General features: G+C 34.7%; 6 protein-coding genes and 1 pseudogene across 7 annotated transcripts in view; 1 reads left to right on the top strand and 6 right to left on the bottom strand.

The window, feature by feature from the left end:
• The window catches only part of LOC100187003 (N-alpha-acetyltransferase 35, NatC auxiliary subunit-like), a 10008-nt gene extending 7827 nt beyond the window's left edge, over positions 1–2181 (bottom strand). The window contains exons 1-6 of the mRNA XM_026836457.1: positions 1940–2181; positions 1600–1633; positions 1107–1194; positions 731–832; positions 422–571; positions 8–95 (exon numbers count right to left, since the gene is read on the bottom strand). Coding sequence (XP_026692258.1) covers positions 8–95; positions 422–571; positions 731–832; positions 1107–1194; positions 1600–1633; positions 1940–2123 — 646 coding nt within the window. The 5' untranslated portion in view covers positions 2124–2181. The remainder of the gene's footprint in view (positions 1–7; positions 96–421; positions 572–730; positions 833–1106; positions 1195–1599; positions 1634–1939) is intronic.
• Positions 2174–7158, bottom strand: LOC100183855 (fukutin). Its single transcript, XM_002120907.5, has 2 exons — positions 6974–7158; positions 2174–4030 (listed from the first exon to the last, which is right to left on the bottom strand). Exon 2 carries the CDS (start codon positions 4008–4010, stop codon positions 2487–2489), a length of 1524 nt encoding a protein of 507 aa, XP_002120943.1. The 5' UTR covers positions 4011–4030; positions 6974–7158; the 3' UTR covers positions 2174–2486.
• A 151-nt stretch (positions 7159–7309) lies between these two features.
• Positions 7310–16168, bottom strand: LOC100181487 (protein fem-1 homolog CG6966-like). Its single transcript, XM_002121252.5, has 9 exons — positions 16035–16168; positions 14586–14772; positions 14078–14270; positions 13451–13630; positions 12956–13162; positions 11252–11443; positions 10692–10851; positions 9078–9207; positions 7310–8592 (listed from the first exon to the last, which is right to left on the bottom strand). Exons 1-9 carry the CDS (start codon positions 16110–16112, stop codon positions 7832–7834), a joined length of 2088 nt encoding a protein of 695 aa, XP_002121288.1. The 5' UTR covers positions 16113–16168; the 3' UTR covers positions 7310–7831.
• A 1432-nt stretch (positions 16169–17600) lies between these two features.
• LOC100179156 (electron transfer flavoprotein subunit alpha, mitochondrial) lies at positions 17601–20020 on the top strand. Its single transcript, XM_002121405.4, has 7 exons — positions 17601–17797; positions 17868–18020; positions 18213–18477; positions 18698–18808; positions 19145–19246; positions 19393–19544; positions 19767–20020. The coding sequence occupies exons 1-7, from the start codon at positions 17759–17761 to the stop codon at positions 19944–19946; spliced, it is 1002 nt and encodes a 333-aa protein (XP_002121441.1). The 5' UTR covers positions 17601–17758; the 3' UTR covers positions 19947–20020.
• LOC100184656 (COMM domain-containing protein 10-like) lies at positions 19985–22071 on the bottom strand. Its single transcript, XM_026836275.1, has 5 exons — positions 21944–22071; positions 21461–21662; positions 21067–21222; positions 20537–20713; positions 19985–20305 (listed from the first exon to the last, which is right to left on the bottom strand). The coding sequence occupies exons 1-5, from the start codon at positions 21973–21975 to the stop codon at positions 20267–20269; spliced, it is 606 nt and encodes a 201-aa protein (XP_026692076.1). The 5' UTR covers positions 21976–22071; the 3' UTR covers positions 19985–20266.
• On the bottom strand, positions 22007–24134 carry LOC100182249 (probable NADH dehydrogenase). Its single transcript, XM_002122429.4, has one exon. The coding sequence runs from the start codon at positions 24111–24113 to the stop codon at positions 22695–22697; it is 1419 nt and encodes a 472-aa protein (XP_002122465.1). The 5' UTR covers positions 24114–24134; the 3' UTR covers positions 22007–22694.
• A 6-nt stretch (positions 24135–24140) lies between these two features.
• On the bottom strand, positions 24141–24986 carry LOC100182289 (annotated as a pseudogene). The gene has a single exon (XR_003396275.1). The product of XR_003396275.1 is annotated as an ATP synthase F(0) complex subunit C1, mitochondrial pseudogene (transcript).
• Between the last annotated feature and the right edge of the window lie 881 nt (positions 24987–25867).

A 25867-nucleotide genomic window follows, 5' to 3' on the forward strand; every position in this document is an offset into this window, starting at 1 on the left:
CCTTAGCATCCAAGCACTCGCATCTGCGTCAATGAGTTTGCAAACTTAAACCCATAAGTGAGGGTTTGGAAATCTTCTTCTTCAAATACATTCGCCTAAAAGTTAAAAATATGTAGAATGAGAAGGGTAGTAGGGTAACACTGCAATAGGCGTCAAGCTGCATCAATATATAAATATATATTTTTGTTAAATTAGAATTCCTCCTCTTAAAAAAAAGAAGTCATATTATTGTAGTTTAAAACCAATTTTACACGTTCCTATTATGCGCGTTATTATTTATGTCAGTCAGGGTATGTTTTTATCCAACACAACACGTTACGTTTATACGCGTCCATTTTCTAAGCACAGACCCCTTTTTAAATTCTAGGATAAGCTCCTGTTCAGGAGATTTTATATTTTGTATTTACACAGACAGAGCAACCTTAAAGACTTTTTCTTTTATTAGATGACAAAGCTTCAGAACACCAATACAGTAAGCCTTCAGTATACGATCCTGTATGAGATCTGTCTCATGGAGGTACAAGCATGTGAATACTGTCTGTGCAAGTGATTGTCCTTCGAGCCAAGATAACTGGAACATTATAATGATTGTAAAAAGTTGTTATAGTTGATTACTCACACAGTAACTTTGTTATATTTAAAAGGTAAAGTATGTTATATATAAAGAGGTAATAAAATACATTCATTTTCAGATAAATTTGATAGGTTTGTGAATGGTTATCTTACTTACAATACAAGTTTGACAAACGTCCATGACAGAAATTAATTCACAAGGTATAAGATTGTTCAGCTTGATTGAACCTTCAGCAATTCTCTCCTTAAATGAAGACACCTGTAAATAGATATCAGAAATTTGGAATGGTTGTAGTAATAAATATAATCCAAAGCTTTTAAGTTGCAGGAGAGGCACATCTAACTTATGGTTGCGTTTTGTTTACTGATTAATGCAGTGCAGAAAATAGTTAAAAGTGTAAACAGAAATTTTTTGTTCAAAAATCGTGCTCAAAATCTAAAATAACTAAAGTTTACATTTCTCACAAACAAACACATTCATCATATAAATATACAAATAGAATCCAAGAAAGCTAAATTTTATTTAAACTTACTTGTCTCTTAGCCTGTCCACCCAGCATACCAGCATCCATCTTTGGATCCATCATTTCAATCGCACTCATGGCTTCGTATAAACCAAAACTAGAAATTTAACAACAAAAACATAAACAACTACTATTATTGTAATCGAGCTACAGTTAGGGTTATCTAGGGTAAGATGTCACTTGAGTGACCTGACTCTAACTTTTAGAACATGGCTGTTGCATGACAATGACATTTAATTAAACTAAATCACCCAGAATTAAGTAGGAAAAGTATTTATCAATTATTAGAATGAGTGGTGGGTTGATGCTAATGATGCAGTTAGGTTTAAATTGGTAAAATTACTCTCTTTTATTGCAAGAAACGACTGCAGAAACAAACTACAATATTGGGTAAAGGTACATAAGCAACTATTACAGCAAAGAAATTCCTGGTATAAAATTTTAAGGAACGATTTAACTTCAAACAAACTTTTTATATTAAAATATAAAATGTAATTCTTACTTTGGTTCATGAACAAGTTCCCCCAACTTTAATCCTGTAAATTAAAAGCTTGTAAAATTATCAGCACTTAACATTTAGAATTTTTAGTCAAAGATTCCGGAACTAAACTTAAAAAACAGCAATGGTTCAAAAACAGTGACTCCTCATAGGTTGTTTAAATTGTCAGCTATTAAAAAAGAAAAATCTCTCCTTAAAACAATCAGCCACAAGTTACATATGTTATAACTCTTAAATAGGCATGTATAAAACAGAACACCAGCGTGGCAGCGTTATAATGAGAAATGACTGTCGTTTTTCTCCACGTTACGGTAAATATTAAGTTACATTTACTCATCCATACCTTCACAAGCTTCCGAGAATGGTTGTGTTACATCCACCCACTTGTAATGATATTCGCACCCCTCGTCCCAGTTTGGCACAGGGCTGGGTGATGGGGTTTCTTTTGGCTCGTTTTCGTTCATTATTCCGCCAGTGACAATGTCCGTCCAACCACTGTTTATTGCAAGAGCTACAGCATTGAGCATGTATGTATGAAGCACTTAAGTTTGAAGCAGTGTTACACAAACATACTTAATTTCTGAAAGCAAACCAACAGTGTAACGAAGTTTAAAAACGAAATTTGTTATAGAAAAACCTTCAATTGCAAAGAAACATTACGTAATATGTAGCAGTGTAAGATGTCAGAAAACTTGGCATATAAGAACACTAAACAGTAAGTAAATGTAAGTTGGTGTAAAATATTTCACAGTGGTTGCCTGTCAATGCCAGTAATGCGTGAAAGAACATTTGAACAAAACCAACAGTAACGAAAAACAATGTAAAACGGGAACATTATTTAACAACAATAATTTTAAACAAACAAATGAAATTGCTGAAAGATTTTCTTATCATTGTGCCGGGGGTGCGTCCTCTTCATCATCATAATCATCGTAATCTTCCTCATGATCCTCGTCATCTTTTTTCTTCTTCTTTATTTTTGTAAAGTCAATCTCATAAATCTGGACCGCCTCTTCCATTTCAGAGTCCTCCCATTTTCCATTGGTAACTACATTAGGTGGGCTCAAGTTCCACTGCCACTGCTTAACAGGGACCATCCAGTTATGTCCATAGTTAGCTTCAATATAAGACCTCGCCTCACAAGGTATGCGAACTTTTAAACCCACAAACTCAGTCCAGCAAAGCGTGATCTTGGGAAACAGATATTTATACTTTCTGCCATCATGAGCTTGTGTTCCCCCGTTCCACATAAAATTCTTTGATTCATAAAAAAAGAAAATATCAAGTTTGACACCTTCTTCTGAAATAAACGAAAGCTCGAAGCTGTCATTTTGAAATCCGAATTTATTTTTCAATGGCAGGCCGGCTCTTTCCATGCGTTTGATAAGTTTGGGATCGTAATCTTCAATCCGAACCCCAAAGTCCACATCAACGCTATATGGGATGATATCACACTGACGAAACCAACCCAGACAAGTCCCGCTGCTCAACCAGAATGGAATATTTAGTTTATCCAAAACTTTTTTGGCAGTTGCCACCACTTTCTTTGCAGATGCTTTGAAATTTTTATCTTTTTCTGTAAGTTTTGATTCAAATTTATCCTTGAAATGTTGGGCCCTCTTATGGTTGCATTCTATGAAGCGCGATGTCTTGTATTGCTTCAGAAACTTATCTATATGATAAGGAACAGATATTTTGTGGCCGTCTATAGTGAGTGGAAAGCTGAGAAAATGTGAACCTTTATCAATAGCTTGAGCATATGTGGGAAATTTAGCTCCAATTCTTTCCATGCTATGCCAGCCATCAGATAAAGCTGGTGCCAATACATCTACTGTGTCTTTCCAATCTTTAGGACTGACTGGTGCAAGCCATAAGTATGTGGTCATGCGATCATACAGAAAAGCAATATGAATGACGTGATCCTTTTTCGCTGCCCAGAAGTAAGAAGGAATAAGTGTAGGCTTGCCTTTCTCTTGGTACCTTGGATCAGCCACCATGGTAATGTGTGTGGTAAACCCACGACGGTTCAGTTCTTTTTGAATAGACTCCTCAAGCCCATGGAACTTAGTACCTTGTATTGCAAATGTAATAACGTTTTTCTCCTCAGGGTGAAACTTGCAGAGAGTCTTACACTTATGCTCACTGTCATGCCATGAACGAGGCATAGATTGAAAAAGTCTCGGTAAAATATCAGTATCAAACAATATCATTGGTATTTTATGATCCTCAAAGACTTTTAAGAAATTGTCCAAGCATTCCTTTTGGTGAATGACAGAATCATCTGATATCTTTGTGAATTCGTACGTTTCAACATAAATGTAGGTCATGGTAAGTGCTGCAAGCCATAATCCTCCAACTATAGTTAGAAAAGTTTTGACTTTCATTGACTGGATCTGTTTCAAAAGGTCCATCATATTTCTAGCTTATCCTAAACCTGAATAAAACAAAAGAGTTACACTTCATGATTAAATATAGAAAAAAATTGCACCGTAAACTTTAATTGTCTACAAAGTTACACATGTGGTAGTTGGTAAGCAAACACTCTTGTTATAAGATAACAATTTTTATTGCCCTGTCACACAAGGATTAATCAGTTACATTCACTTTATGAATAAATATACAAAAGTAATGTATTAAATTAGTGGGTATACCTGACGTAAAATCAGTGATAAGCATCCATTGGTAAGCAAACACAAGCCACAATAAAATAACAAAACAATCATATTATAAAGGCTTAATCATGAAAAATGCGAAAGCAGCAATATAAATTGGTTTACCCAAATAATTTAGGATTTGTCAGCCGCTGCATATTATCACTGCTTGTGAATCAAAGAATATTGAAGGTGGTGGAATAAAACAAGACTACAGTATGTCAGTATTTAATATTCACCGACACAAAAACCATTGGCCTCGGTGGTATTGCCTATTGCAGCAAGTGTAATGTTTAACATAAATACAACAGGATACACAATAACATCATTACAAATGTTATAATATAATGCTCTTATTGCCTTGCTATCTTCTGTTTCATTGGCAATAACAATTCAATTTCCTGGACTCAATAAAACCAACAACACATATCTGAATCCGGTTACAACATATTCAAGGAAAAACAATAATATATATAATATATATATATTAATATAAAAATAATTCTATGTGGGTGAGGTCCCTTGTTAAGAACCTAGGATTTAGGCCAGTTTTGTACCATTACCCAAACAGTTCTTTATCTTTCTAAAGTATATAATGTATATAATCTAAAAATGCTTTCAGTTCAACTGGGTTAGATAACTGGATTGGTTCGAACCAAGTATATACTTTATTTCTTAAAGATGTGTCCCAACTGCCAGCTGGCATAATGTTGTTAGGCGAACTCATGTAGTTATATTCTTTAACAGGATTCATCCATTCTTCACCATAGATAGTAATGATATACAGTAGAGGGTCACATGGAACTTTAACTTTTAAATTCAGGAAACTCAGTCCAGCACAAACTGTATTTATCAAACACATTCATATACTTGCTAACTTGCTTAAATTTTCACCGGTACCACCAAACCAATGGTAGTCCCTTAATTCGTATCTGATAAAAAAGTCGATCCCTATCTGAGGTTTAAATAAATAAAATTGCAACAACAAACTACCTTCAATCTTCCCTTCTTATGTACCAAAGTAAAACCTGCCAAAATTAAATTCCTGATTATTTCCATTTCCATTGAGAAATCAGACTGTTTCATTTCAACATCTACATCATTTGTGTAAGGAATCACATCACATTGCCTGTACCAGCCTAACAATGTACCAGCACTCAATTGAAATGGAATTTTTAAGTCATGTAGAACCATAGTAAACTTGGTAAACCTATTTCTTAAATCTAATTTGTGCTGGATATCTTCTGCTGTTAGATTTTGTTCATATTTCTGCTTGTACAGATCCGCTGCAGTGTGATCACATTCCAAGAACTGAGAATTTTCTTTTTCATTTAAAAATGCATCAATTGGAACTGGAAACTTATGTTTACCTCCCACTATAGAAACGGTTTTCCTTGATTCTAGCACCCCCTTATCAATAGCTTGAGCGTGTTTTAAAAACTTTGCTTTAAAACTATGTATTCCACCTTCAACTACAGGATTTAAGGCTTCCACTATTCCATCCCATTCTTTATCATTAATACGAGCAATCCAGCAGTAATTTTTTTCTCTTGTGCAGAAACAAGATACAGATAATAAAATGATGACTAGCAACCCACAAATGAGAAGGTAACAAAGCTAACCCTTTCTTGTCCGGATGTTTTGTCAAAGACAAACGACCAGCATTAAAACGTTTCAATATTTTCTTTAAAATTTGGTCTTTTTGTTTTTCTAAATCCGAACACAAAACTGCAAAAGTGAGTACTTTCATCTTATCTTTAGACTAAAAAAAAACCAGTGATATAATCCGTGCATTAGGTTGGGGTCTTCGTTATGAAGTGACTGTAAGAGATCAGTGTCATAAAGTACCAAGGACACATTGTGCTCTTGAAATATACCTATCAGCCACAGCAGGTTGCTATTTCTTCTCTTATAACTTAATTTTAAGCTTGACCGTTGCTTAACTTTTGGGTAGAATAATATCATCAGAAAGCCAAATGTTAAACAAATTTTAAAGAACAATTCAAAACCTCTGCTTCTTGCTCTACAATATCTCACCAAATTCATTTCAGAGTAAGCGCTTTGAATCTGCCATCAGCCCATTAGACAGAGTAAACCGAGTCATAAAATTGACCTCATTTTTTCCCAATGTAAAGCAAAGATTGGCCCACAATGCATGGACAGAACAATACCTGGATATGTTTTAGCTACATCATAGCATTGTGACAATAGCATAGTAGTATGTAATGGCCGAATACGCATGTGAAATATGGGGGATCAGGAAGAGACATAAAAAAAGCTACATATGCATTGATACAATAGTATAGTACTGTGTAAAAACAGTTACTTAGGTATGTGCCAATATTACAGATTAGGAAGAGACAAGAAAACATTTAATCAAGTCTGTCTGGTCCTGCAATGTATCATTATCATCTAATTGCCTTGAAATTTCAATTTCTAATTGCTTGGCTGTTAATGTTGTTCCTTTAGCTGGTGACCAGTGTACACACAAACGAACACAATGGTCAAGCGACTCCGTTAACATACCAGCGACAAGTAAAGTAATCCGTCCCTACATTACGATTGGGGTAAAGGTTGTAAGTGCCATTTTATCTTTATGGAATTTTATAACAAATTTTATAACATTTCGAAAAAAATCTCCCGTTTTATCAAACATAAAATAATTTAAAATTTCTTATTTAATTGGCCGATTTATTAAAAATTAATTTGGTTACTTCAGTACTTACTTTGTATATATTCGACGACTTCACCCGGTTTTTTTCAAAATGGCCATGTGCGCAGTTGAACCAATTAGCACATTGTGCGACGATGTGCACCGAAGTGCTATTAGGGCCCCATCACCAAAACATGTTTTGTATGTATGGTAATTAGTAAAAGTTAGGTCCAACATAAAACTAAAACACCTATTATCAAAACTAGCTTTTGTTTCACAAAGAACCGAATTAAACCTGTATATACATACAAAATAATCTACCTATAAACACAAGAGGTATAATTATTCCATGCTATAGCCTGCACCGTATAAACTATATAAAATACATTAAACGTAGAAAACAGATTTATATAATTTATACCCAAGCCTTTAATAAATGAAATACTGATGAACGTAGTAATATAAACGAGCGGCAAAATAACCACATGAGCAAAGTACATGCTTTTAAACACGCCTTTTATACAGTAAGCATAACTCAAGCTGGTGAGTACCGTTTTAAGGGGATTTATTATTGAGCAGTTTGCAACATAGAACTATGGTTTAGTAGAGTGCTTGAAAATGGCAACTGGTTGCTTTTCCAGAAAACGCACATTTTAAACAGAAAAGAAAAACAGAGTGAAAAACGAAGTAACTATGGAGTGAAACCTATTGAAACAACCACAAATGAAGCGCGCCGTAAAAAAGCAATTTGATAATAAGTGTACAGCGTATTGTTGGCCGTAGGTGATATTTAAGTAAAGTTAACGCGATGACAGTGAAATCACGATCAGTTGAGCAAAAATTAAGAAGCTAAGTGGCAGTTTAAGCTTACACCACTTATAAGAGGCTGTCATTAAATACAGAGTAGTGCTTGGATAGGATCATGGAGATATTAATGCTGCTGTATGAACTGATGCAACATCTGTGGTGCAACGTGCTTGTAGGGGATCTGGTAACGCATTATAACACAGGATGCTAAGCACTGTAGAGATTGGTGGTGAACTCTATTTATTTTGTAGTGAGCTTGCTCTGGTATAAGATCCAATACAGATTTACCCTTTGCGTCTTTCGTATCAATGTGTCCGCCTCCTTTAAGTAACTGATTTAGGGTAGCAAGTGCGCTGGGTGATTCTTCGGTGGCAGTTTCGGCTGCAAGATGCATCGCTGTCTTACCATCACAGTCCCTTGCATTGGGATCAAACCCGGAACCCATGAGGATATCAACGACTGCGGGACTTGGGAACTTGGTGACTGGGTAGCGACCAAGTGGGCATGCACGTGAACTTGAGGCGAGATGTAAAAGAGTCCGGTCACAGTGGTCTGTGACATCCCGGAGCTGGTAGAGCGAGAATCCTCTTTGGTGAATGCTGCTCTTCATCTTAAGAGGCGTGAGTTCTTCATCATTGAGGACGTTATGTGAGAGCGCGGTAAGGTGGAGGATTATGACCATTGCTCTGTATACTCGCTGGTTGCTGCCCTCGCACAAGTTGCAACATGATGTTGGTGAGGTTAGGTAAGGTCGGGAAGATCTGGATGCTCCACTTCCTATGGGAGGATGGTTGTTAGGGGTGATGTTGCGGGATGAGATGTTGGAAGAAGAACCAGCAGCTCGGGAGGAACGACGAGGAGAGCTCTTTAAGATGCACGATTTATCTGGATAGAAATCATGGTTCAGTGTGATGAATATTATAGTGGGTGCTTTAAAATGTGGTTAGCTGTTATAGTTAGTTTGAAGGGACTTTAAAAGGGAACTCTTTTATTGCTATATTATGTGTGATAGAAGGTAAGTATATGTCAACAGAAATATCTAACTTTGACTGAGCTATCAGGGCAATATCTCTTATCTATTACTATCAATGTTGTTGGCTTCAATATCTATTGATATCCATACAGTAACAACCAAGGTGTTGGGTAATGCGCCAACTCTGTCCCATATTTCAGGTGCCGTGATGTGCCACACCATGGAACTCACCAATATAAAACAAATTACATTTTTGCATATAACTAGCCTTTAGGCTCTGGCATACCAGTGGCGGGGCACACAACTAATGTAAATACAAAATATTGCCAGTTTTGACATAAAAAATATTTTCAGCTTACAGTGAATTTGAAGGGTATTACATTACAAGCATACTAACCTTTGTCCTTGTTATTATTTTTTAGTAACATTTCATGTCCCAACAGCAATTCCCAAGCTGCTCGTTTAAGAACTTCCATGATCTGGTTGTGGTTTGCTTTGGGTACAGATGAACTCATGTGAGAACGATGCTGTGGGAGAGTATTATTGTAAGTAATCATGTGAATTGTAACAGTTTAATTTGTAAAAACTTAAACGGTTTGAGCTTTAGGTGCCTAAGATGGGTATGTATTCCTGGGTTTTGAATATGGTACTTCAGGTGAATAAAAAAGAAATATACCATGCATGGAATGTAATAAGAGAGAGTTTTGATATTAAGCGCTGGTATTTCTGTCTATTGATGACATACTGTGCCTAGTTAAAAACAAATAATGTGAAAATCTAATAATTAGATATGTGTAGCTTAGTTAAAATAATGTAAACAGGTACTTTAAAAGTATTTATTCATAAGGGTTTTGTGAAATGGTTTAATTTACAACACTGCAAAGCATTTACGAAATATTAGTTGTATACAAAATTAACAGCTTAGCAGGTAAAATGGGTGGCCTATGTAAATGTCAGCATGGCCAATTAAGGTTTCTTCAAAAGGTTAAAATTGAAAAGCTTTATTTAGTGAAACAGCTGTGTCTATGGAAGTAAGTTGTATGGGCTTTGTTTCTTAGAAGTAATCGTGCATGTCCTATTATTAGTAGAACGTTAAATGGCGAGAACATTATGACATCACAGAAAGTGAGTCACACTCAGTATACTTATGACATCACAATTTTCCTTGAAAGCAAATAGTGACTCAATAGGGAAAGTAATTGAGTTGAAAATAAGAGTAATTAACCGTGGTTATAGGGGTAGTGGTTTACTTGTTATGTACAATCAATATGATCGGGCCGAGGGTATTGGACATTTGTTTAAACCTGTTATTAGCACTGCCTATATTGTAATGAGTACACCGTCACTTAGTCTGTATATGTATGTATGTGTACTCTGTGCTATTATTATCCTCATATTTGGCACAGCTATGGTGAGTAGTAGGAAAGTACAGACTCACTTCCTTTTGTGTATATCGGGCACATTGTGAATTAGTTTCACTGCTTTGAATGATTACAAATAAATACCGCGATTTGGAAAGCACAACTGAGTCAAAAATATTCTGTTTTCTTTGAAAATCCAGAGTTTGTCTTTGTATGTATATTATCTATATATGTACCAGACACACAGTTCAGTGTACGTAGGGACATTTAAAGTAAACACACTTGATCTCAAGGACACACAAGACACTCTTACATAAAAAATGGTTTACCAACCAGCCTAAGAAAGTGACTACCAGCACAACTGTGCATTAAACTGCACGAGTGCGATGTAACAATGTTTACATACCACTCTAAACACACAACACAACAAACATGTAAATAGTCATTTAAAGGCTATAAAACAAATCACTATGCTACTGCAGCCATTAAAACTACATTATGGGGTAATGAACAAAATTTAGCCAAAAACTAAGTCCCTCAAAGACCTCACCCACATAGAATAGAGAGACCAATATCTACCCATGTAAGCATGTAACTGTAACAGGATATGCTAGTGCTACTACAACCACTAAGACTACACTAACATGTACCTGTTGCATGAAGCTAAATAGTTCGGCAAAAGACAGAAGACTGCTCAAGGTCATTGGATATAAAGGTTCAAGGTTTGTACGTTGCATATCAAGTGCATACATCCATAACTTGACACACTTTTCAAAATCGCCAGAATCGGCGTACACAGCACCACGGTATCTAGAATGAGTGAGAAGAGAATAACAACACTGTTATTTAAATGCTAACACACAGTACCAGTAGGCCTAATAGTTGTTATTAACTTATAAACACCACAGTGAAATTATTCACATTCGGCATGTTTACCATATAATCAGTTTCATTTCACGTTTTTTTTACAACAATAAATTAATGTACATAATATTAAATCAATAGGTTGTTATTTCACAGGTGTTCTGTTTCATACACCCCTTACCCGTTTACGAGTTACCATGTATGTTGTGAGTTTTTTTTTTAAATATTTTCATTTTTTAGCCCATAATGGTACTAGGATTTAGCTTCAAACCCGTACCCTCAAGGTAAGATGCAGGCACTACAACCACTGTTACAGGACTACCACTGTACCATATCTTCACATTACCTGATGTAATATGAGGTGTCAGGATGTTTAGGACCCAGAACCCTTTCCCGTATAAGGAGGGCAATTATCCGACATCTTTCTGGATCGGATCTCGATTCCTCCAATTCAGCGATGGTTTGAGGTTCCTTTATATTTCCATACGCGGCAACTGGGTTGCTTGTGAAGTCAGAACAGGGTGGTCTGTGCAAATTTCTGTTGGACAGACAGAATTGTTACAATAAAAAGTGGATCTAACAGTTTTGTGAATATTTTAATTGTACATTTCCAGCATTATTCTGTTACTAATACTTTATGGTTCAAGTCTTGCTAAATGGAAGTTGGAAATTCTGGAATATTATTAACTTTTTATATATAAATCTGAGAAGCCCCCCCCCCTGAAAAAAATAAAATAAAAATTAACAATATTTTACAATTAACTTATTAAAGCAAATATAGCCTGCTTCAAGGACTCTGTGGTGACCTTACAGGCTTAAAGTACTTCTGTTACGGTATTATGAAGAGCTCTCTGATCAATTCGAGTGTCATATATACAAACATATGTCATGTGAAGTGGGACATAGTGCTAATATTAGACAGACAGTCACAAACTGTATGGGGTAAAGTAATGAAAAAGAGACACCCTTGACAACTTAAACATATGATAGACAATAGTCACAAATAGGACTGAAAAATTGTCGCAAAAACCTGTGACCAAGCCACCGCAACTGATCAAAACTTTAGTAACTTTTAAAATTCCTTAAGTCTATCATTAGGTAATAAAATGTTCTACACTTTGAGGCATTTGGGGAAGAAAATTAATATGATTGATTATTAGGAAAACATAACATAAAATGTCGTACACTGCATTCATCGGTAAACATTGGAACCAAATGTGTTTCATAAGTTAAAACATAATATATTTTCTAATTGATACAAAGTACCTTAGGTTGGAATTATTGAAAAGTTAAAAAGTGAACTTTAAAGCGTAAGTTTACTAATGTAACTCTCATCACCGTTCACCGTGTCAAATTTCACAGAATATTTAGTATTCAACGTATGGGGGTTTCACGAAGCAACTCGAATAAATGCCGCACTGACATGCACACTGTGTAATAGTCCGAGAAATTTGCAGACATTGTGAAAATGACGTCATACGCGCTGGTTTAAATCAGTTTTCTTAGAAAGCATAAGTCATAAAAGTTCAGCCTTACCAGGTGGGCACTGCTATCAATTACTTACATTTTATTTCATTTATACACACAATATATATATACAAAATAAAACCTTTGTCATTTTTAGGTAGATTAATATAAGAAAACTTACGTGACTGGTTTTAATTTAACAATTGACCATTTTAAAAATATATATTATATATATAAACAAAAATTTCATTCTGTCATGTAAAAAAAATGGACAGGCAAGCAATTAGTTTTACTTTAAAAAATGTTCCTTTGTCAGTCTACTCAGTTGACTTCCTTTATTTCATAACAAAACCTTGTTGTATATAAACAAGCAAACAAAGCTAACTACACTTTAAAATATCAAGGGAAAACAACATGCCAAAGAGGCTTGGCAAGTCTGTTGTAATTAACCTACCAATGCTTTTCTAAAATAACAACTTGACTAAACAAAAAGACTAACAAAATTAAGCATTCGCATTGGTTTTAAATTGCTATCAGTACATCAGAAATATAGTTTATAGTTAAGAATTACGATTCAAATTACCTCAATACAATTGCTTTCCTCCAGAATTGATGCGCCAACGTCATATCATGACGTTTATCAAGGAAAGTAGCTCCTAATAGTTCAATTGCGTTGATTCTCTCCATTAAAGGGGTGTCAGGGAGGGCAGAGAAATATTCAGTAAGCTGTACATGGCCTGCTACTGCTGCTGTCATTAATGGTGTCATGCCATGACCATCTTTTTGAGTTCTACAAATAGAATGAGAGATATTAAACTTATAAGTATGATTTGAGTATTATCATGTGCAAAATTTAAATCAACAAAAATAATTTCTAGACATACAATTATGGGCCAACTGTGGCCAAAATCTCAGGTCCTATGCCATGCTACACTATAGGACCTAACCCCCATAGAATAGAATATTGTTAGTAAATTTGTTAAACATTTAACAGTTTTTTGCTTTGCTTTAAAATGTCTACATAGTTAGACATAATGCCCACAACTAATTCAAATACATTATTCAAAATTTCTAATACCTTGCACCAAATTGTAACAACAGCTTGGCTATTGACACTGAACCATTCTCAGCACAGTCATGCAGTGCAGTGTTACGTTTAACACTACATCGATTCACATTTGCACCGGCTTCTAACAACATCTTAACTATATCTGTATGTCCTTTATAACAAGCAATCATCAAACATGTGTGTTCGTGTCTGTGGATTAAAATGCTCATGAGAAAAACTTCTAAACCCACTTAAGATGGTCTTAGTTTTTAAAACTAAACGTTTGAGGTGAAAGTTGTATGATGCATACAAACAAACTGTCACATTTGTATTAAAACTGACCAGAAAACCAGTGTTTTACGCACATGAGAAATGGGATTAGAAGAATTGTGCCAATTTATTGATTTTATTTTGTTGATTGCTTTAGTCCAGTTTTCTTAGCAATTAGTATTTCAAGAACCAAACTAATAGGCTATAAATAATAGAGATTATCTTAAATAAAGAATTTGAACAGATGATTTGTCGTCTATTCATAAAAGTATTTAACAGTCAATAGGTTTATTACAAAAAAATTGTTAAAAAACAAAAAAGTAATAAAACCATTTTATCAATGTTCCATTAAACTATCAATTATAAAGCTCTTTGCTTCTTGCTTACCTGTTTGCAATTTCTATATCGGCTTTATGCTCTAATAGGTATTTAACAATTCCAAGATGGCCGTCAAAACAGGCGGCTCTTAGAGGAGTTGAATTTGTTTGTGTTGTACAGTTAGGGTCGGCTTTATGTTGGACCAAACACTTAACCACACTGAAGTGACCTGCTGCTGCTGCACACCAAAGTGGGGGAGCATCTGGATAAATATAAGCAAGCTTGTTATAAAACAGCATATAGTTGGCTACAAAACAACCACAGTCATATTAAATTATAAACATTCTTTTAAATGTTAAATTTAAATATACATATATTTAAGAGTTGGAAATTTGCATTAAATCAGTAAACATTAAGACTAATGATATAAAACTAGTTTCACAGGATTGTGTGTTTAATAATCACTACCTCCATCCTTCATGTCTTTCTAATAGTTTGGCACTAAAATTACACCAATTTTGAAATATCCTGTATGTCACTCAACTCCTTTTGTATACCATACACAACAAGTTTTTACCTTCAATAGTTTCCCCATCAAATATAACAGAACCCCGTTGGTGCATGTCAGCATGGCATTTAACAATAAGGTATTGAACAACCTCCAAATGCCCTTCTCTTGATGCTGTAATTAATGGGGTGGAACCTTCAACTTTAGTTGAAGTTAACGCTTTCACTTGTGAGGATGATTTACTGGCAAGAAAACCCTGGATAACAAGAGAGTTTAAATAGGTGGGCTATATATATATAGCATTATTAGCATATATTATGTATGCGTTGTTTGGGGTAATGGAGCAAGTGCCCTAAATCAAGAGTCCCTTGCATGTTTGACACCGGCAGACTAAACAATAAACATAGTTAATGGTAGAATATTTTATATATTTTGCAACAAATGCATCTTATTTATTTTTTTAAAACAGCAAGGAGAAAATTAATTAAAACAGTGAAGAGAATTAACATCGTAATAATAGCTGTACATATGGTTAATGTATACAACTAATTACAGTTGCTAATTATCTATATTATCTATATAATTGAAAATACAAGTGTCCTGTTACAAGTCGCTTCATCATATCAACAAACTGTTAAATAAGAATGCTCCAATATTGTTATGACACCCAATATTTTATTTAAACATCATTACAATTATCATTTATACACGAAAACAACCAGTAGAATTTTTGGGCTGTTTAAATCTAGTTTGGTGTGTTTTGGTAACAACATTATTTGTTCAGAAAAAAGAGCCCCACAAAAAAATAATTATTGTATGATCGTGTGGTATAACAATGTTTAACTACAATGTATACACCATAACCATACACTTTAAGGTTTTACGTAGCTTCATTTGTAAAGTAAATAGCCCAAGGACAAATAACACTCAAAAGGCTTATGTTTCTGAAATGTCAATGAACTTAAATGTTTCGTGAACAACTAAGTAGTAAAAACAATAAACTTTCAACTGCAATACATACTTAACAGTTCAGAGTTATTACAGGGTAACAGACTAAACATGTTTATCCAAATTTAGATTCTGGTTTAGTTATTGAAAAAAACATTCTTGCCATTAGGAGAAAATATGCTAAATAAAAAATCCTAAGAGAAACAAATGTTGCAGTCTTCGGTATAAGACTTCGAGCCATAACGTAATAAATAAGCATATAGCTATACTGGTACTAATGCTTTTAGTATATTACTGCCAAAGTATAGTCTGCCAAAGTATAGTCTGCCAAAAGTGAGACATTTTCACGTTATGACACAAAAAACACATGAATTTATACAAGTTGCTGGGCAAAAAATAAAAAATGTTATAAAGACTGTGACAGAATATTAACAAATATGTATATATTATATATATATATATTATATATACATACATAACATAGAAATGAAGTTGGAATAAAATGATTAATATGCAATATAGAACAGTCACTGGTATCATCTATAAAACATGAATCATTCATCATTTCACCTGTAGTTGTTTTAATTTCCCCTCTTTTGCAGCATTATATATTGCCAACTTTAGATGTTCCATTCTCGTACCAACCATTTATCTTTCTACAAACCTATCTATCAACTTGACATTTCTGTAACTATAACAATGAGAGAAGTTTAGGGGTAAATAATTGGAAACTTAAATAAGAAGAACGCATCTGTTTTAAAACAGCAAAATGAGGCCCTTTTAAAGTTATTCTATGTAGAGTTTATTGTAACTCATAGATTAATGCAAGAAAAACACATATTGTATAAATAGAGCAGAACAATCTCTCTGTTGATATTGTTCTATGTAGTACCACTATTGGAGTACTGGTGTGTATAAAAGGTTTATATAGACTCTACAGAGAATTCACTTAAACCCTAAATGCATCATACTTTGTCCCATTAGTTGCCTTTATTTAAAAGGTCAATTAAACTGCCTATGAACTCATATACCAACAATATTACGACACACCAAAGACAGTAAAGACACATCCATTTTTGTCAACAAAATGATTTTTAAATGTCTCAGACATACATAATCAACTCAATTTCATGATTACAATATTTAGTTCACTTAGTTCACTTAATTGGTGGTTTATCCTTATATAATTGGTTGAATAATTGGAAGTGGTCTATAAGTTTAAATAAGAGAATTTAAGATCAGGATATGCTAAAAAAATTGATTTTACACATGAAAAACTGTATTTTAATACCATACAACAAATAGAAACGTTATAATTTAACTCAAATATCGTACATTTTGCACCAAAAAACGCGTTTATTTAAGTTATGCCATATACTAATAAGATCACACATACTGGACAAAGTAAGTCTACATAACACAACGTAAGGGCTAAATTGACAATACAGAACCTAAGTAACAAACCAAGAAATAAACGAAACACTTGAAACAACTAAGGCTGTCTTCCACAAAGACATTTTGTCTCGAACTCAACGATTGAGAAAATACTTCTAGCAGAAGCTGTAATACGTAATTGGTCATGTGACAATTGACAGTCTAAGATAAAAATAGGCTTCAGAGTTAATGAGTTGAAAAGTCAATTATAGCGATAAATTTACCAAACATTAGTGTTAGTTATTTTTGACGTTAAAGAATATTAAAATACAGCTAAAATATACTTTATAAACAGGCACCTTAGAGGTTTTGGGACGTTTTTCTGTCTCCAATTTTACTACAAACAAAGTATTATAAATAGCTGCTATAATATTTTGAATGCCTCTCTTAGTCAATATTAAATCCTGAGTATATGTTTACCCCCTAACTTTGGATCAAATGCCCGTCATTAATGCATATTTCAGCTTCGAATTGGACTGCTTCGACCTCCGCTGAAACTGCAATCCTAATCTGTTTGGTTCTATTTCGTCAAAGTCCCTGTGCACTAAAATAGAGTATATGTTGAAATGTAACACGTTTAAACACAAAAAGAAGGAAGAGAAGAAAATCGTCACCATGCCATCTTGAAATCTTCACGTATAAATCTATCGGTCAAATACTTACGTAACATGTGATGACGTCACGAGTAATTGGGATAGCGATGTCGGTCGTCAGTTCATTAGCGGGCGTCTGCAGTTAGTTTACGTAACATAGGCCAGTGTAAGTGTGTATATAAATGGACTGTTCCAATGCTAAATGCCACTTCTGAATTGCAGAATCTACACTTTTGTTTTTAAGTTAATTAGTTTTCAGTTGCTAAAATGTTGTCGTTGTGTGGTAGAACGCTTTTTCCATCAAGGGTAAGTAATAAGTATAACTACTAATTTATGTAATTATATGTGCCATAATTCTAAATATCATGTGTTTCAGTTGCTCAGCTCTTGTCAAAGACTACAAAGCACGTTGGTAGTAGCGGAGCAATCAGATGGTGCATTGACTCCTATCACACTAAACGCAGTGACTGCAGCTTGTAAAATTGGAGGTGATGTATCTTGCCTTGTGGCAGGTGCTAGCTGTTCAAAGGTAAATAACTATCATAGTAATGATTTTATACCATCCAATTAGACTTTACTATCAAAAAATAATTTGAAATCTAAAAATTAATAACTTGTCTGCATAAAGAAATGTTTTTAATTCGAAAAATTACATTTTTTTCCATAATAAAAAGCCAAAGAAGTCTCATAATAGATTAAAGTTTCAAAATTAACTTTTTAGGCTGTGGAGCAGTTAAAGTCAGTTGCTGGTGTGTCAAAAATAATTGTTGCAGAAGATGCTTCTTACAAAGGATATATGCCAGAGAGTTTAACGCCCCTGATTTTACAAATTCAAAGCCAAAACAACTACAGTCACATTTTAGCTGGTGCTAGCGCGTTTGGTAAAAACCTGCTACCCAGAGTGGCGGCAAAGCTTGATGTGGATCCAATCAGTGATATCATTGATATTAAATCCCCGGATACTTTTGTAAGAACTATATATGCAGGTATGGAATTACAAAGATATATATTCTTTATAAAATGTGCGAAAAATAGCCAACATTACACAGGCCATGCTTTTTAACTGAAAGTTAAGCATGCTACAGTGTAAAAAATCACTTACTGAGAACTGTATATATATTCCAACATAATGATCTAGTGTATGAACAAACATATATAGCCGTAGGTATTATAATACAAGTTCTTACTGTCAGTCATACTATACAGGTAATGCCATACAAACAGTGAAAACATCTTCAAGTGTTAAAGTAGTCACAGTCCGAGGAACCTCATTTGAAGCTGCAGCTGAAACTGGTGGAAGTTCTTCAGTTGATGATGGTATTTATAAAAACCAACTATGCTCTTTATACCATAAGACTTTAAAGCTCTCTATAAGATCCTACAGCAAGGCCCACCTGTAACCCAGAGGTAATGGGTTCAAGGCTAGTCGCTGCTACCATTGTTGGCGTATGTGACCTTGGGCAAGACAGTTAACGGCAAATGCTCCAACTCAGTGGTCACTAATGGTACGGGTTGTCTAAATTATCAGCCATACAAAAAACGAAAAATATCTACTTTTGGATACCCCTGATCAGGGAATATTGGATTTTGACCAGCATCGGCCTTTTATTTCATCATAAACTTATTCTATTTCATCAAAAACTTATTTTGCAGCACCAAAGGTTGAAGGCAGTCCACTTTCAGCATGGGTCAGTCAAGAGTTAAGTAAAAGTGACCGACCCGAACTTACAGCTGCCCGTATTGTAATATCTGGAGGTAACTTATTCTGTTTTAGGGTTTCCATATTGCAGCTACATTTTTAACGTTTATCATGCTATTTTGGTTTATTTAAATCAATTGTGGTGTCATATGACCTCACCCACATTAAACCGAAAAGTAAATGCAAATTGTGTTGTACACAGGCAGAGGTATGAAGAATGGTGAGAACTTTGACATGCTGTACAAGCTTGCTGATAAAATGAATGCAGCAGTTGGAGCTTCACGAGCAGCTGTGGATGCAGGGTACGTTCCAAACGATATGCAAGTCGGACAAACAGGAAAGATTGTTGCACCAGTGAGTAAAAATGCATGTTTATTTTAACTCCCTATTTCTTTTTTGATCTTAACCGTAAAGCTGCGGGTATAGGTTAATACACCAGTAGAACCTAAATCGTAACATTTGTTACCCTATAAAATATTAACACCAACACCAGTAAGCCTGTCGGGCCACTTTTACATAGGCTTTGCTCCCAAAATACTCCAATTGCGACCAACAAACCTAACTTTTGTATTCCAGGAGCTGTACATAGCTGTTGGGATATCAGGGGCAATTCAACATTTAGCTGGTATGAAAGATAGCAAGACCATCGTAGCTATCAATAAAGACCCAGAAGCGCCAATCTTCCAAGTATCAGATTATGGACTTGTGGAGGATTTGTTTAAAGCTATTCCACAAATGGATGACTTGCTTAAGTAGTTAATGCATTCAACCCTACCTTATTTCCATTGTAATTAAATTTCAAGCAATAAATGTATTTCTGGATCACTTGATGTGCCCAATAATAATGGGTCATGCTGCAAGATTGTATTTAAAAGAATAGACAAGTCTTAAACATGTGCTGGAAAAAACAATACAGATTTGTGTAAGAATATCTAGAAATCCACCATATTTCAAAACTCCCTGGAAAATTTCGAATTTTGAAACGTAATTTCAAGCTTCATGTATAATAGTTAAATAGAAGACCTAATTAAAGGTTATTGCACTTCTGTTACTGAGTTCAAAACTCTTGGATATCCTCAGCTTAGAGAGTCCAACTGACTTTGTATAACTTCCAACTGAAAACAATAAAGGTATTTTAATTCTACAGTACTTTACAGTTAAGAATAAAAGGGTAGATAAAGGTTCCCGTGGTGACAGCATATAGTTGCTTGCCAAAAAAATTCTTAATCATTTTTTCCGTTAAACTAAAATGTCCTTTTATTTTTGTATTCAGGGGCGCAACACAAAATTAAACTTGGCTAATATTAATTCAAATTTTAAGAGTTAGATAGGAAAGGCTAAAATACCTTGTTGTAAAGATTAAACAATTGTGAATGATTGAACTCGAGTAAAACAGGTTCACTTGGCACCCCGTCGTTGTCGTTATTCTCAACATTAAGTTGAAATATCGCGTTTGGTTCTTTTAGGTTGGATTTCGAGTCTTGAGCAAGTTTGAGGTTTAAATGCCATTCAACACTCTGAAGCTGAAAATGTATCAACAATAAATTAATGCAGGGGTTTTAATCCAAGTTAGAAGCAGGGTGACTTTGATAAAATGCTGTTACATCATGTGACAAGTGTGACCCATGCCTCATAGATTAATATAGTAGAAGCATTAGTTTTCAAACTTTATCAACAAAAAAAGGAAAAACTTCCAATTTCTTTCAATTGGGCTCTAATAGAAAATTGAACCAACATGTCTAGACTCTTGAGACCTACAATACCTCACATTTAAAATAGAGGTATTACCTAGGTTTTTGTATTAAAGACGTAACACAGCTCATTAATATCTTTTTCAAATACCACATACTGCACGTTTGCAGCCCTACTTACCCACCTGTTTTGGGGCAAAGGAATGCTTTTTTAGTTTTTCTATCGTGGGTTTTCCATGAGCAGACCAACCTTCACAAATAACTTTACATTTATCTGAATTGATTGCAACAGCTTCTAGTTCTGTCATCAGTATGCCAGGTTTAGTTGCATGGTAAGCTGCCTGTAAAAACATAAATGTAGAATATTTAGCACACAGTGCAACATAATTAAGCCTATGGGACAAAACATTTATTACAAGTTTACAACCAACGCACCTGCCCGGAAAAAGAGTGAATGAGTAGTCTAAAAAATTAGTCCTAAAAACAATCAAAATATAGAACGTGCAAGCAAAATGATTCCCAATCACAATTTTTGAAATGAAATCCAAGTGGCCCTCTATCCATTGAGAAAATATCTACCTGCTGACAAATGAAAGTCAAAGTTTCAATGACAAGAACAAGTTCAGATGATGTCAAACTAAGTGCTGGACCCAACTTCACTTGTTCTGCTTCATTGAATGCGGGCTCAGCTTTATTGTGAAGATTTTGTAAAATCCTGGTGAGGAGTTTTGGAAACCGGTCAATATCTAATTCATTGATTAACTGAACACCTTTGGAAAACCTGAAACAAAATCAGAAATAAATGTATACCAATTGACTATTCCAGCTTTTTTATTCTTCAAAGAGAATGAATAGAATGTACAACAAAGGTCTTCTGTCTTTTATGCATTTTAAAAGTGGGCGCATGACTTCAAAAATCAAGATAGACACAACAACTTTAAACTTATCATTGGCCACAATAGCTGAAGAAAAAAAGACATTTCTAATTATTTAAAATATTTATATAAATTTACAACCAAAACAAGCTTTACAAATTAAATTTTGTGTTTAAATAAAACCCACCTTGGTGTTTCAGTGAACAATGATTCACTCATGTTTGACAGTTAATTGCACAAACCCTACTTCTATAATATATTCATTGTTTAAAAGGGTTTATAAATTACATCATGTAACGCAAATGGTAAAATAATGCACTTGATTAAAGTAATATAACTAACAGTTTTACAGCTGATGAATGAATGTACAGTGTACAATGTCAAATTACATTTTCTGCTGTGGTAAATAATGCTCATACCATGCGATTAGTAGGGTAGTCTTGAAATATGATTATAAGCTTCCGTGTAGTCTATATAAAAAATATATTTGAGGTTACAAAAATGATTTAGTGGAATGAGTATAAGGGTTTTTCTAAAGACTTTGGTTACTAGGTCTAACATATTACACAGGTATTAAAAAAGCTATAACAAGTACTCTTTAATACTCTAGGCAGTCAATTAACAATAATGTTGCATCCAGGTATAAAAATACAATGTAGTTCTGGTAAATGCTTAACAAAACATTTTTATGATTTACTTTAAGAGGTACAAATGTACAATACAACATTGATATCCAATACTTTATTAAAAACACTTGTTATCTAGGAAAAAAATGGTGCCACATATTTTTTTTTTTGCATAGAAATAAAACAAGCAATGCAATTACGAAATAGACTAACTTTTTATACTGTATCTAATGAACTGAGCAAACACTAGTGCAATTTATAAAATTAAATAAACTAAAAACCTAGGTGCGATCATTTTAACATAAATGTCACTCAAAATCTAGAAATGTCTCGGCCGAAAATCAAGGTCTTCAACCAATCCATTGGAACTTGAAATCGTGATTTCCAGGATCCCAGTTTAGTCAAATAAGCTGATCTCCATACAAACCAAGCATGGAAGCCTGTTAGCTTGAAAAGTTTAGGTTTAAAGTCACTGAGGCCAGAGTAGCCACCAACATAAGCCAGCATTCCCAAGTTGGAAAACTGAAAGTCTTCAGAAGTGTCACCGTTAAGGTATTCAGCTAACCATTTTCCCTTTCGCTCTGCAACTTGCGCTGTAGCAGGTAAAGGCATCCCTTCAATATCTGCGCAATCACCAAGTGAAAAAACACTGTGTTCATCATCAACATCCGGAACTTGTAACTTCCTATTTGTCATGATGTGTCCGTACTTATCTTTCCTGAAGGTTAACTGCTGCACAAATGGACGGGGTGATAGACCAGTTGACCACACAACCAAACCACATGGAATTTTAGTTCCATCTTTTAAATGCACATTATTTCTTGTCACTTTAGCAACCACGCCTTGCAGGATTTCAAATTGCTTTCTTTTGATAATTTTCTTTTCTGCGTATTCTCTCAAACGTTTGTCAAATGATCCGAGAATCTTATTCGCTTCAATCAAAGTCACCTTAACTTTCTGTTGCAACCCAGTGCTGTATAAACGCGCCACATCTTCCCGAAGAAAATCATACAACTCCGCTCCAAACTCGACCCCAGTTGGCCCACCACCCACAATAACAATGTGCAACAGTTGATCCTGAGTTGCTTCATCAGAACCAGGTTGATTAGCGAGCTCAAAATTAGAAATTATCCGATCCCGAATCCCTCTTGCATCTGAAAGCTCCTTAAGAAAGAAAGCATGCTCCTTTACCCCAGGTATTCCGAAAGTATTACTCACAGCTCCGACACCAATGACTAGTTTGTCGTATTTAAGATCATACAAGTTATCAGGTTGCACAGCACTCTGGCATGTTAATTTCTTTGACTTTGGGTCAAGCTGTACAGCATGTGAGAGGTGAAAGTCTTGCACATTGCGGAAGTAATTGCTTCGCACAGGTTCAATTATGCTTCGAAACTCAAGTGTACCTACAGTTGTAGAGCACAGCAGAGGGGTAAAAAGGAAATGATTTCGCGGACTTACAACTACAACATCATACTTGCTTTTGTTGATGTGTTTTAGAACACTGTAACTACCCCAACCAGTACCAAGAATCACAAGTTTCTGTCTTGGTTTATTCAACCATTCAAGTGAATATTCATCATCAGTTGGGGCAACTTCTGTTGATAATTTCCTCGAGCAGAAATTCCCAACCAACACTGGTGTATGTTGTCTAACCAGTCTAGATGTAATACCACCTTGTACAGCTTCACATGTATTTAATAATAATTTTAAACTATATCTAGTTTGCATATTAACTATTTTAAGCAAAACCTATGCATGAAACGAGGTTATTTATTTAAATTTCAGAATTGTGAATGTACTCTACAAATAATACATGAACCAGCACCAGTCGAAAGTTGTTGAAAATTTGGTTTGAAATGCTAACATTGAACATTTTAACAGTATTATATATATATATGTATTATAAATTATATTGATACTTTGTGAAACTTTCTTATCTAATCCTAACTGTATTTTGAGTTACCATCATCACCGGTACTTTAGTTTGAATTAGCAAGGTTACATTTACCACATGGCGTATTTTAAAATACGAATGGCACTCATTAAATTTAGCAGTTTTTTATTAAACGCAAAATGAACTTTAAATTTTGTCGTAATAGATTAAATAGTTTTAATTTAACACACTAAGGGAACTTTTAAATTTTGTCTCATATAAATGTACACACATTACGCTGCTCAAAGAGCGAACAAAATTAAGAATGCAACCATAAGACAAAACAGTCCCATTGCTTCAGATAACGCAAAACCTAAAATTGCGTATGTGAAAAGTTGTTGCTTTAGGGATGGGTTTCTTGCATATCCGATAATTAGACTTCCGAACACTGTACCAATACCAGCACCGGATCCAGCCACGCCAACTGTTGCAGCTCCAGCACCAATAAACTTAGCAGCAGAATCAATGTCGTTTTGAACAGCAGTGGTTTGTAGGCTTCTACTGCCAACATTGTGCATGATAGGTGCACTCATAGTTTGCAGTGCGATGCGTCCACCAGGACGGATGGAATTTTGAACGGCACATCTCAGGATAGCGTTGGAAATGTTCACAGCATACATTGTAACAAAACGTTTTAGTTTAGATACTTTTTAACTATAATTAGAACTGTACAAATAAAAAAATGCGGCTTTATATGAAAATGAGCGTGCCTTGTTCATTAGAGATTAGACATTCTATCGTAATATCGTTCGTAAAATCGTAGATTTGCTTACAGGCTTTAGTTACCCCTTTACCACTTGTTCAAATAAAACTCTTGTAACAAATGTAATACACAATCACATCGACGCATGCATGCATGCATACATATATACTTACAACCCCAAAATGACCACCAAACTTGTGCCTCCTGTCTACAAACAATAGCCTCGACATACAGATATACAACTGTGACCTCTATCTCAATTGCAGGGGTATTTATACTTAAATGCACCCATGCGGAACCACCGGGCGTATCTTGCGTTGCGCAACATTTGACGTCATGGTGACGTAGCAACGAATACGTTTATCGAATGACGACACTCTGACACAACACGACAACTTAACTGCACAGTAAAGTATTTTAGCTACTTTTTAATCGAACTTTAGACAAGACACATAATATGTGATATCAACTGAAAAATAGGGCATCTTCACATTTAAGGGGGAGGTCCTTATACGGTGTGTAACAGGAGATATTGATTAGAGTTAGTCTTTTACTTCTTATTGCTTCTACTGACATTGCTTTACAAACAATACTACCATTCAATATAGTAGGGTGGGGCAAGACGGGACAGCTTTACAGCACATCGTATCAAAATATCTTGATACGAAAAACTTGAATGAAAAGTTTCCATTCTTCCCCCCATGGCCTACTAATGATATTCTATTAAGATATTACAAATACGCTTAAACTTGGTAAAATAGAAAAAAAAGTTGCAGTGATATAGGCTGTTATGTAGGCTGTTAATTGTGCTTAACAATGCAAGTCATTGTTGTAACAATGGTCATT

This window comes from Ciona intestinalis, chromosome 10 (genome assembly GCF_000224145.3).
Source record: "Ciona intestinalis chromosome 10, KH, whole genome shotgun sequence".
Classification (NCBI taxonomy): domain Eukaryota; kingdom Metazoa; phylum Chordata; class Ascidiacea; order Phlebobranchia; family Cionidae; genus Ciona; species Ciona intestinalis.